The sequence below is a fragment of the Choloepus didactylus genome, chromosome 2 (assembly GCF_015220235.1).
Source record: "Choloepus didactylus isolate mChoDid1 chromosome 2, mChoDid1.pri, whole genome shotgun sequence".
NCBI lineage: Eukaryota > Metazoa > Chordata > Mammalia > Pilosa > Megalonychidae > Choloepus > Choloepus didactylus.
This window is the reverse complement of record NC_051308.1, coordinates 147,942,377-147,954,989: the sequence shown is the minus strand read 5'-3', so window position 1 is coordinate 147,954,989 and position 12,613 is coordinate 147,942,377. Positions and strand designations below refer to the sequence as shown.

The 12,613-nt window shown below is 33.5% G+C and overlaps 1 protein-coding gene across 4 annotated transcripts in view; it reads right to left on the bottom strand.

Annotated features, from left to right (window-relative positions):
* The window catches only part of ARHGAP29 (Rho GTPase activating protein 29), a 73,865-nt gene that overhangs the window by 44,102 nt on the left and 17,150 nt on the right, over positions 1 to 12,613 (bottom strand). For 3 of the 4 annotated variants that reach the window (XM_037826596.1, XM_037826599.1, XM_037826598.1), the window contains exon 2: positions 8,207 to 8,441. In XM_037826596.1, coding sequence (XP_037682524.1) covers positions 8,207 to 8,411 — 205 coding nt within the window. In that variant the 5' untranslated portion in view covers positions 8,412 to 8,441. Of the gene's footprint in view, positions 1 to 8,206; positions 8,442 to 8,549; positions 8,661 to 12,613 lie in introns of all 4 variants that reach the window. The other variant, XM_037826597.1, reaches the window with a different exon arrangement.

The following is a 12,613-nucleotide window of genomic DNA, read 5'->3' as shown; positions in this document are numbered from 1 at the left end:
AATGAACAGATTTCTGAAGCCTATAAATCAACAGAAATAAACATGACAACTAAAGAAAATGTTAATTAAAAAAATTCATAAATTTTCATATATATATATTTGGGCAGAAGGATATCTTCTAGGATATCAGTATATCCTGATAATACTTCAGCTATGACTTTATAATTAGCAAGCCCTCAACTATATGTTTCATAAAGGATAAAAAATAAATTCCATTTTTACCAAATGTTCTTTTCCCTTAGAATAGAATAAAGCTACCTTAAGTTCTTTTTATGAAGCAAAAGCCTCTTAAACTGAAAATATAACTTAAAAAATTTAGTAATAGTAGCTATTTAAGCAGCTCCTTCTTCAATGTTAAATATTCTCCCCGCCCCCCCCCCCCAAACATTAGCAGCAATGAGCAAAGCAAACAAGGCAGTAACTGTTCTTCAATACAAGCAGCAGGCAAATGGCTGCATGATCTGCTACTTCCTTGAAGTGAACCTAGGTAAAAATTTTTAGCCTCTCTGATCTCAGATTCATCATCAGTAAAATGCAATTGATAAGAACATCTTATTCTATCTACCTTATAAGGTTGTGGCAAATATCAAATTAACAGAAATAAAACTGCTTTATAAAATAGCTATTATATATATATAGTTAGTGTTACTGTTAAATCTTTAAGCCATTCCACCTAAATATCTTTGAAAACAAATATGCCTCTTACAGAATTACATTCAATAGCAAATATACTTACAGCCAGCTCCTACAATATCTTGGCTTATGAGAAAAAGTCACTAGCACACTTTAATTTGATTTTATACATAAAATCTAAATTATTAGGAAATAAAATGGTAATTAAAGAAAAATTTTATTAATTTCTATATCTGACAAGTTAGAGTATTTAATTTAGTCACTAACTAAATACAAGATAATTTTTAATTTTATAGTGACCATATGCATTGTAAATGTAATGAAATTTCATTTATACTGCAAGGATATTATGTATGTGAATATAATTATAGCCAACCAAAGTGTTAATACTATTTAGAACAGTAAAACTCTTTTATCACCATGTCTGTTTGTTTATCTACTATCCCTGAAAAATGGTCATCTGAATTTCATTGTTTCACCTATTTGTGCCATTTATTTTCCACTTGATTCAGTTTATCAAGTGAAAACAAATTAGTCAGTTTGTTTTTTGGTTCTCATGCATTAACACAATACTGCAGTGTTTATACTGCAAACACTTCACAGAAATGCTTAAGTAAATAAATGAGAAAATCATGGTATTTTCCTTGATTAAAAAAAAATAGGACAATTCAAAAATAAGTCTTGTTAATTAAATTTACCTCTCTCTGAAAAGCAAAGTACTGTACATTTACATAAACTACAATAAATATTGATATTTTTTAAAAGAAACGAGATTCTTGGCTTGCAAAACCAAGAAAGAAATCCCTGGAACTCAAAGAAAACAATCTGGAGGAAAAATTTTTCAGAACTTATCATTAGGAAACTCCCTACACACACACACACACACACACACATACACACACACACACACTCACCTTTTATTCTTTTGCCACAATGACTTCTGAATTTACAGAATAAAAGAAAAAGCCTCAGGAACAGTACCTTTCTTTACCCACCTATCTGGGGGGCTGTAAAAATAGTAATAGGTGACCTTTTAAAACACTTATTCTAAGAACTTTACAAAATAGCCCAGTTCATCTTGACAACAATCCAATGACCCAGGTAAATTATCTCCTTTTAACAGGTATGAAAACTGAGGCACAGAACAGATAAGTAACCTGCCCAGGGTTATACAACTAGGAAGTGGCAGAATGAAGATTCCACTTCAGGAACTCTGGATTCAGAACTTGTGTTCTTCGTTACTAAGATATATTGCCAAGGTTAAAGAAGTTAAGGCTTAATGACTAGTAATCTGCAATCTGTGATTTAACAGTCTTTATAGTCCAATCAAAAATGCCAGATGCTATTATACATTGTGTTACACTATATAAAACAACTCTAGGCAAATGCAGAGGAGAAAAGGAATCCCAACAACTAGTATACATGTAATAAATGAGCCACCAATATTTCATACATCAGTTCTCAAAGATTCATTTCAGACCTTCCAGTCGTAAGCCATAACATATTAATATTCACAATAACTTCTAAGTGATATCCATTAGGAATTACTTCCAGAGGTTTATTTCTAGGATCCATCTCAGGCTAGCAATTGAATGTTTCTAATATCTCACAAATATCTGGCACACTGCAAAGGCTGAAAATTAAGCAATAGTTACCAAAGGTAAAATTAACACTAAATGAAATTTGTCTTCAAGAAATTTACACATTCTCCTGCACGCTACCCTGCAGGGGATGGGTTAATCCCCAAGACAGCAAGACAGTATTTCAATTAAGACTTCTCAAGAAAATTTATGCAGAACTTCCCTCACAACAGAACAGTCTTTAATGACATTAAACTTTTCGTTTTGTTCCTTTTGCTCAAAAAAATTTGCCTTAGAAAGTTAACATATCTTTTCTTTCTATAGTTCTGTCAAATCCAGAAGGATTTAGAATTTGTCAGGAGCTACCACTTTATGAGATCAGAGTTACATGGCTACAAAATAAAAGTGAATTCGAAAGTTTTTTAAAAAATTGTACAATTTGTTTATCTGAAACTGGTGATAAATTTTTATCTTCCTTTCTAGCCTACTTTAAAAACAAAATAGAAAAGCAAGGCACCAATCAAAAAGGTAAACTTTTATTAAAATCCATTTTGCAAAGAGATATATATACTCAAAAAGTTAATAGAAGTATTAGATTAACTACTGATTTTCCTTCAAATATCTTTTACAACAGCAATGGATACTTTCAAATGTTGAGTACCGGAAAAATGAGATATTTTGCACTATTATTCTAGCCTAGTTAAAAGCTTTACACTTTTTAAATTCCCAGATTTTGAGCTTCCTTGAATGGTATTTCAACCAGGAATTGGGGAAGTGTTTTAGTTCCTTGGCTGCTCAAACAAAATAAAATAGGCTGGCTTAACAACAGGAATTTACTGGCTCACAGTTTCAAAGGCCAGAAGACTTGCTTCCTCCTGGGGTCGTTATCTTCTGGCTGGCCAGCATTCTTTGGGGTTCCCTAGCTGTTCAGTCTCATGGCAATGCATGTGATGTCATCTTTCTTTTCCAGGTTCAACTGACTTCTAGCTTCTGGCTGCTCCCCATGGTTTCCTCTTTCTATGCCCAATTTCTGTTGCTTATAAGGACTTCAGCCATGTTGCATTATGGCCACCCTCATTCAGTTTGGGCACACCTAAACTAATAATATCTTCAAAGACCTTATTTTACAAATCGGTTCATACCCACAGTACCAGGAGTTGGGACCTGAACATGCCTTTTGTGGGGGACATGATTCAACCCTGAGAGAAAGTATACCACCAAGACAGACTTTTAAATTACTGTATAAACTACAAGAACATTTATGAATCTATTCTTTGGAATTCAGAACACATTATTCTGCAGGGGGACAACCACATAACATACCTGAATTGGTACTTACACTGCAAGTATATTAATCGACTGTTATAATTAAACACAGAACACACTGGTATAATTGAGTGCTTCAGCATTTTAATGTAAGAGGCAAAATTTACCCCTGTAATTATTCACAATGCACCTTAATGACGCTGGTTAGAGATCTAAAACTTCAAAATCCAGATTCGCTACTTGTATAAGACTACAGGGTAACTTCTTATTGAAAATAAGTCATGTAGGAGAATTACCAAACTCATCTGTTTTATCAAAGAAAGAATAGATGTTTTCACAGTTCTCTCATCTCCCACACTAGGCTCTCCATTTTTATTTGTAAATAAAAAAAAAAAAAAACAGAGACAAACTACATACGTATCTTCACTCCTTTAGGGGGCTAAGAGCTTTCTGGCACTTATTTTCTCTAACAGGTTCCTCAACAACTATTGCAACACAAGCCTCATATTCTCATTTGGAAAGTTTTTAAAAACACCATTCTTTTAAGATAGTTATCATAAAACTGACGTTAAAAAAAAATCCTAGAGACTTCAGGGGCTCTAAATTGCATCATACAGTTTCAAAATAAATATTTAGTTAGCTTCATCAGCTCTCAACTGCCAAACTTCAACTCCGATTAAAATTTGAATCACAGAATCATAAAACTGATAGCCTCTGGGGCAAGCACCTCATTTTTAAAAGATTAAATGACTTAAGCCAGATTCCAAAGCTGGTCAAGGCAGAACTAGGCCTAGAACCTAGATTATGTCATTCTCTTTCCAGAGCTTTCTCTGCCATCCCTTACAACCAATTTAACCAGATTATGTAATTTGGCTAGAAACTGATCTACTGGTTCAATTCAAAGAAAAGCATGAAAGCTAAACACTACAAAGAACTTCAGGAAGAAGATTCCAGATGGTTTCCAGCTAAGAGTTCCTATTTCAATGTAAAACCGCTTTAAATTTGCTTCAGTAGCAGCTTTTCTATGTTTCTTCTAAATGCCATAGGAAGCTGAAATATTTATGACTGAAGAATTCATCTCAATATTCTTGAAACTGATGAATGACAAAGGTCTACACCAGCACTGTGCAATGGAACTTTTTGTGATGATGGAAATGTTCTCTATCTTGTCCAAATGGCACATTAGCCACACTTGGCTAGTAAGTACTTGAAATGTAACTACTGCAACTAAAGGGCTGAAATTTTTATTTTAATTAAATTTAAATGGCCACATACATCTCATGACTACCATACTGAATAGTGCAGGTCTAGATAATTTCCACTGAATGTAGATTTGGCTAACGGAGCAGTGTTTTCATAAAGTACCTGCCATGTGAAGCAGCTCAGTATAGAAGGAACACAACATTGTGCATTCACGACCTCTGGGTTCCAAATCCCCAGGCCACCATTTACTGGCAGTAAGAGATTGACAAAATCACATAGTCTAAGTTATACATATATTTCATCCGTAAAAAGAGAGTAAACCTGCCCTTTGGAGAAGGGGAAAGAGAGTCAATGCTTAATGGATAAAGAGTTTCTGTTTTGGGTGATGAAATGTAGTAATGGAAGGTGGCGATTGTAGCACAACATGGTAATAGTAAATATGTCACTGAATTGTACCCTTAAAAAAGGTTAAAATGGTAAATTTTATGTTATATATATGTCACCACAATTTTTAAAAAGTGCCTGCCCTTATGGATATTATGTGATTAAACATTATTTATATGTGAAACTACTGGTAAAATGTAAAGCTTACTATATATAATTTTATATTTCTACAATTCTAGTTCAGGGAAAGGAAAATGTAGCTATAAACTAATCACAAAGCTATTTAAGTCTAGCCTCAACAATATGAACACCAGAGACAAGTCAAACGACTGCGCATCCCTACCTCATGACAGGTAGATAAAAATATATACAGAAAATGGTATTCTGATTAGACTAAAAGGTGATATAATTGTATATCTATGTTTTATATCCTTAAAGCCTAATTTTTTTAGCATTTTAACACTAATGCACATGTATAAAAAGGTAATAAACAATGTCCAAAACTGGCATCCTCCCTTTGAAAGGGGCAAAAGACAAAGGCCACCAACAAAATACTGATGTAACCTTTGCTCCAAAAGAAAAGCAGTGAAACAGTTTTTTGCTGTCAGGCCACAGTTTACAGGTGTAGTGGTAACTAAAGAAGAGCAGAAGCCAGGACACTTCTCAATATCCAGAAGACAAAAGCATGGTCAAAGTCTATAGAAACATATAAGAATACATCTTAAATAGTTACAGCATTTAAAACTTTTTACCAGTTTTCCTTAAGATTGTATCTCATGTGATCCTTATAATAATTCTATTAAGTAAAAATGGATTAGTCTGATATTCTAAGAAGCTGAAAATCATGATCAAAATTAAACACAAGCATATTAACAGGTAGGATTTTCCCCATCTTAAAATGGGGTTAAGTTATATGTTTATACATACTCCCTTGTTTAAGGAAAACAAACAAAAAAGGTTCTAACAATTCAAATCAACTAAATAGTATATTTCCAGAATTGTATTACAATGATCTAAATGTACTTCCAAAGATAGGGAAAATAAATTCTTGTTAAATCCAGGATGTCTTCCTGGATGGCATACATATACCCTTTTAGCTCTGTGTGAAAAACCACACATTTAAAACAACCCAAAAGTAAATAAAAGAAAATTCTCTGGCATTGTATACTATTGTTCAGTGGAAGTTGGTTATCCAACAAACGGTTTTTCCCTTTGTTATTAATTAACCAGACACAATTGCAAGCTAATTGTAAGAGCTTTTCGATTACCAGCAATACAACCTAGTATTTAAGTTTTGAAGTACTAGCTTTCTTATCAAAAGTATAATGCCCTTACAGACTTTTAAAATTAAATTTCAGTGACTAAATACATTTCTGTACACGTTATTTTATCTCAAAGGAGCTATTCTCATTTACCGCTATATTTTTCCTTCTCATTTAGGATCATTTAAGATCAGCTTTCGACCCACTGCCTTCCTATTCTCTGAATTGTATACTCACAAATCAAAACTCAAATAAAAAATTATGGCGGTAAGAAGTGATCCAACTTGTTTTAAAATACCATCATTTTAAATCTGTGAAACCAAGGATAAAGATGAGAGACAGGATTTTAAATATTTACAATCTCTTAGGGAAAATAAAGAATAAATTTTACTGTATATAAATTAAAATACAATTTTTAAAAATTAGCCCAGTTAAGAACAAATCTTTATTACAAAGCTATACTTTTTTAAATAAATGGCAGATGTGTTACTTTGGCAAGAAATGTATTATCAGTATCATACTTAACATATTTAGGATATCTTTCCACAATAGCAAGATAATTTTATTACCATTTAATCATCCATAATTAGACTTTAAAATCAAGCTAATAAAATGAATGGGAATGTGAACAACTTAGTAATATTTATATACTTTTAAGACATGTGATTCCTGTTTTAAGAAAATTCAAATACAGAATTTGGAGGCTACAATTCAAGTCCAATTACTTTGGGTATTTTTGACCTGAAAATTATAGCTAGGCTAGAAATAAACTCTTGAAAGCAGTATTTAGTACAAACACAAGATGTGTTTTTGGTTTCCATTTTTCAAAACATTTACCAGAAGAAAATAATTAACTTATACACATAGAAATATTTACTGAAATCTTAATAAATCTCAATGAAGTCCCAGGAGATCTCACATAAATAAGAAAACACTGAGAATCTTTATTTTCTACAACTAGACATACTATTTGGAATATGAGAATGAACTACAACTTATCACGAAGGAATAGGAGCTGTACCTTTAACTATCAAGTATCATTAGCATCAAATTTGGATATAAAAGAGGCACTAAAAGTAGGAAGACAGGTACTAAGATCAAGTCAAGGAGTGCAGATGTATATATAGTCCTTTGCTTCAGGAGAATCAAGTCTTTTGCTCCACATCAGTTTCTAACTAGACAGAGAATAAATTTTGTTTTTAGCTCTTAAATCATGAAGAGGTTTCAGAACCTCTTGCAGTTTGATTTTTGAGAGAAAAATGTTTACTTGCAGTCATTTTAGATAAATTTTAACAATATTCAAAACTGAATCTAGGCAAAAGTGTCAACAATGTAAATTATAAACATTTGTCTGGTTTTTAAAGGCCAATCAATGCACTGTGTTCCTGTTAACAAGAAGGTTAAAATTTCAGTGACTGGGGTGAACGCTTAGTTTTTTCTAAATGTGCTCAGCCAGAAAGGCCCAAGTTCATGAAGCTGTGGCAAAAACAGTCTGTGGTTTCATGTTAGTACCTTATAGCTATTATATAATTAGTGCCACTTAATGTATCTTACCCAGGGAAAAAAAATTCCAATGATCTCGAATTTTCCCATGTCAAATGGGCTCAACTGCTAGGAACCAAAGACTGATTTTCATTTTTTGTACCCTTGTTCCCTCAGTCTTACCAAAGTTACTATTACTTATTGTACCGCATCTGATTATATAATAGTTTACACTGTAAACATCAAACATGTGGCAAAAAAATTAAAAAACCATATACTTAACTAAAGCAGAATACTCTGTTCCTACCCCTGTGTACACACATATTTATAGCTAGGCTGGTATTTTAAATTTTACAAACTATCCAGTAAGAATGCTAAGAGAAATAGTTGACAAACCTGAAAGAAGAGCTTCTTTCAAATACAGTAATATTTGAGAGAATTTTCTAATATCATTCACCAACTCCTTGATGTAATCCGGATCAAAAACAGAGTTGGAACTTATGGACTTGAGACCCATTTCAGAAGCAGTAACATCAGCAGAGAGTTGGCCTGATGCCAAAACTCGTTTTTTCTTTGTCTTTTTCTGTTTATGAGCAATCATCCTTCCATATAGGTCAGAAAACCTGAAATCCTTAAAAGGGGAAGAAACAAACAAACAAAAAAAAATGAGAAATACAAATACTACATCAACCATGGGAAACATTATACTAGATTTTCAACCAACAGTCCATAAGCTTACCTTAGTATTTTCCTTAAAGAACAAAAACAAAAGCCACCAACAGGGGTTTCCATTTATTATTCAATGCCAGTAATCATGATAAATCTATGATATGCAAACTTCTATTTCTTCCTGTCACAAGAGAGAAACCTGGGGCTTAGAGGTTAAATAATTTGTCCAAGCTCTCAGGTGATAAATGATAAACCAAGATCTGCCTTGACTCTAAAACATCCATGCCTTTAATCACTTCCTCTTACTCTTAGGGTGTGTGTGTCTGTGTATTTTTGTTTTAAATTTTAATTTTTAAAGTTGTCCTGAAAACACCATTTAGTTGAAGGGCATGTATCTCCCTCCATGACATTACCTTCAAAAATAAATATGGACTTTGTAAAAATACTTTTTTTCAAAATCTGTCCTCATCATTTACTATTTACTATATGACCTGACAAGCTGTTAACCATGTGTTCACCCTGGCATGCTCTTTTATAAAACAGAAATAACATCCTGACACCTACCAAATGAGGTTACTATTAAGGATTCAGTAAGACAATGGTATAGAAGTGTGAAGCACATAAAAGAAGTTCAATAGTTCAATTAAAGGATCTCATATGTGAAAACACCCAATCATGGCACATAGAACTCAAGAATATCTTAGTTTGTTTCCTCTTCATTCTCACATTTTACCTTTTCAGAATTAGGAGTCCTAATTTTGTTTGTATCTCCCAGAATCAAAAATGAAATGACTAGAGGAATTAAATTAGCTCAAGCATTATCATTAAAATGTTTTTCAAATATTTTGTGTTGGAAATCTCATACCTTTTAAAACGGTAGGAATGAGTACGGTCTTTGGTGAAATTTACAGTAAAAATTTCTATTCAAATATTCTTTTCTAGTTACATGTATGATATATTATTGTATCATGTACTCTTTCCTATACCTCATCCAAGTCCATAGATTTTTACCTCTTAATCTACAGTTCTCTGATTGATCCTCCTCTTTCTCCACTGTCACCATGCTAGTGTGAATGACCATCATTTCTTTTCTGAGGTACCTACTGAACTAACTTCTATTGCTCTCCCCACACCCATTCCTGTCCCATTCCAAATGCAGTGAGTGAACAATTTCAAAACACAGATCTCATCATGCCATTTCTCTGCTCAAAACCCTACCATAAGACAAGTGAGACGCTGTCATGCACTAACTATAAGGCTCAACATGAGATGTGGCTCCTTACCTACCTCTGCAGCATCATCTTGGAGTCACAATTCCTGGTTCTCAACACAGATTCTGACTAAGGATCCATGTGATACATTCAAATGTTTTCTATTCTATCCCATGTAACTTTTTAAAAATGCTGGTTGCAGTGCACCCAATTGGTTTCATATCCTTAATGGGTCATGACGCTATAGCTTGAAAAAACATCAATTGCTCAACTCAGGGGTCTTTAAGCAGTTCCCTTCGCCTGGCATACTCCTTCCTCTCAATTTAGTCATTCAAATCTCAGCTCAAAGATCACTTCCTCAAAATCAACCTTCCTACACCATACCCCCACTACCACCATCACCAAAGTAGCACAGAATCTCCTGTCAGATGCTCTACAGCATCCTGTTATATTTCTTCGTTGCACTTAACCTGATTCAAATAGATGATTCATGTCTTCCCATCTAGCCTATAATCTCTAGGAAATCAAGACCATGTCTATTTGCTAACCATGTATTCTCTGCTTATTGCACGGTGCGTGGCATAGGAGGGATAAACTGCTCAAAACTATTTGCTGAATGAATAATGAATGAATGAGCATTTACTTATACAAAGTTTTAAAATCTGTTACTTACACAAATTCTTAAAATCTCTCTCTAAAAATGATACCTTTCAAATAAAACAAGCATATGAAGCTGCCTGATGGCAAGACTGCATGAAATTGAAATCAAAGTTGGATTTCTACTATTGTGCCTCTACTTCTGATTGATACAGTTTCCTAATACTCCCTAACAGCTTTTAGTGTTCCTTTATTCAATATCCTTTTCATTTCAAATTATTTCTGAAAATGTTACTTTTACATTTAAACCAGTTTCAAACCCATCCAACTCTTGAAATGTACAGGTAATTTCTAAAACGAACCTAGGACAACTTTTTTCCACTTTTCTTTTTTAAATGAATTTTTTTAAATTGTAAACTTTAACATATATACCTAACAATGATAACTTTCAAAGTATGATTTAACAAGTAGTTAGAGAACAAATTTCAAAGAATGTCATGGGTCACATGTGGTTCCACAACTTCAGCTATTTTCATTATTGTAAAATATTACATACATACAGAAAGGTGTTAACTTTTGATGCACAGCTCAACAAGCAGTTAAATAGGTAATTTCAAAAACTGTTATGGGTTACAGTTCCACAGTTTCAGTTCTTTCCTTATTATGCAATATACAGCATATATACAAAGGTGGAAGACTTTCAAAGCAAAATTCAACAAGTAGCTATAGAACAAATATCAAAGGATGTTATAGGGTACAGTTCCACCATGTCATTTACCTCCATCTAGCTATTCCAATACCCCAGCATCTAAAAAAAATGTTTTTTTATATAAAGTTTCAGTATTTTTGTTAAATCTTACCTTGTTTGTTGCTACCCCTTCCTCTCATTTAATCTGTTTCTCCATCTTCAGGGGTGTCTAGGAAGTGACCATACTAACTTGTTCATATTGAAAGGGGGTGTTGACAATATGGGGAAGGGGGCTGCATCTGATAGTTGTTCTTAAAGAGGCTGTTGCCTCTGGATTTTAGGACTTATCTGGCAGAGGAACACTCTGGTGGTTTTAAGTTTCTGAGAGATAAAACTTAGTGAGAGAATTTTTTATAGAATCTCGGTAGGGACCTTTTGGTAAGGGCATGGCATACTGTGGCCATCTGGGATGTCTAGCTACAGCTTGCATAAGAGAAACCTCCAGGATAGCCTCTCAACTCTACTTGGGACCTCTCAGCCACTATGACCTCAGCTTGTTACCTTTCTATTTTCCCCCTTTTGGTCAAGTAGCCATTTTCAATCTCTCAGTGCCAGGGCCAGGCTCATTCCTGGGAGTCATGTCCCATGTCGCCAGGGAGATTCATTCCTCTGGGAGTAATGTAGGACAACTTTTTGAGCTCTATTACTATAATACTAAAATCCTCCACACCCCAAACAAAAAACAAGCAAATGACACAAAGCAAAACAAAACAGCTCAAGCACTTTCTTTGGATAGCTCTTTTACAAATAATTAAATGAGAAGACAACCTATCAAACCTTATCATTTTTGAAGCTTACTTAATAAAATCACTCTAATTCTGAAGATTTTTAGTTTAGTACATTAGACAATTGGTCACTGCCTCTGTAACAATGGCTATAAAAATTAAAGTCGAATACCACAAATTCAAATAAAACATTTCACCTATCTTAGCAAAAATAATTTACTTTAAGTAACTATGTGCCAAGTGAATAACCCCAACTTGTGAAAAATCTTTCAAAAATGCTCAAGTATTTTTAGTCAAGACTAAAATAATCTGAAAAAAAGGGGGGGGGGGACTAAAAAGGGTTATACTTTACCTCTCATTAGCACTATAGTGATTAATGTGTTAATTTTGTTATATATATATATATATATACACACACACACACACACACACACATATTTACTACATTTCATATTTCTTGCTGAAAAAGGAAACATTCCAACTGAGAAAAAAAAATGTTTAAAATAGCATAAACTTAATCCAAGCTTTCATAAAACTGAACTACCATAAAGAGAAAGTTGGACAATATATACACTTTCCAGGATCATACACACTACTCTTCCATGTGCTAAAATTAATATTCTCTAGTTGGTGGTAACATAAAATGGAGTTATTAGCAGATTGTGATTGGTAATTTAATGAAGTTAGGTACAACGCATAGAAAACCCTTAGCCCAGGGCCTGGCTTATCATGAAGACTCAGTAACTGCCAGCCATCATTACTAGCAATTCTTTGTTGAGGGCAATTGTTTTTAGCATCAAGAACAAGATGTGGCTTTATTGCTATCTGAAGGTTGGGAGCAAGAAATATAGGA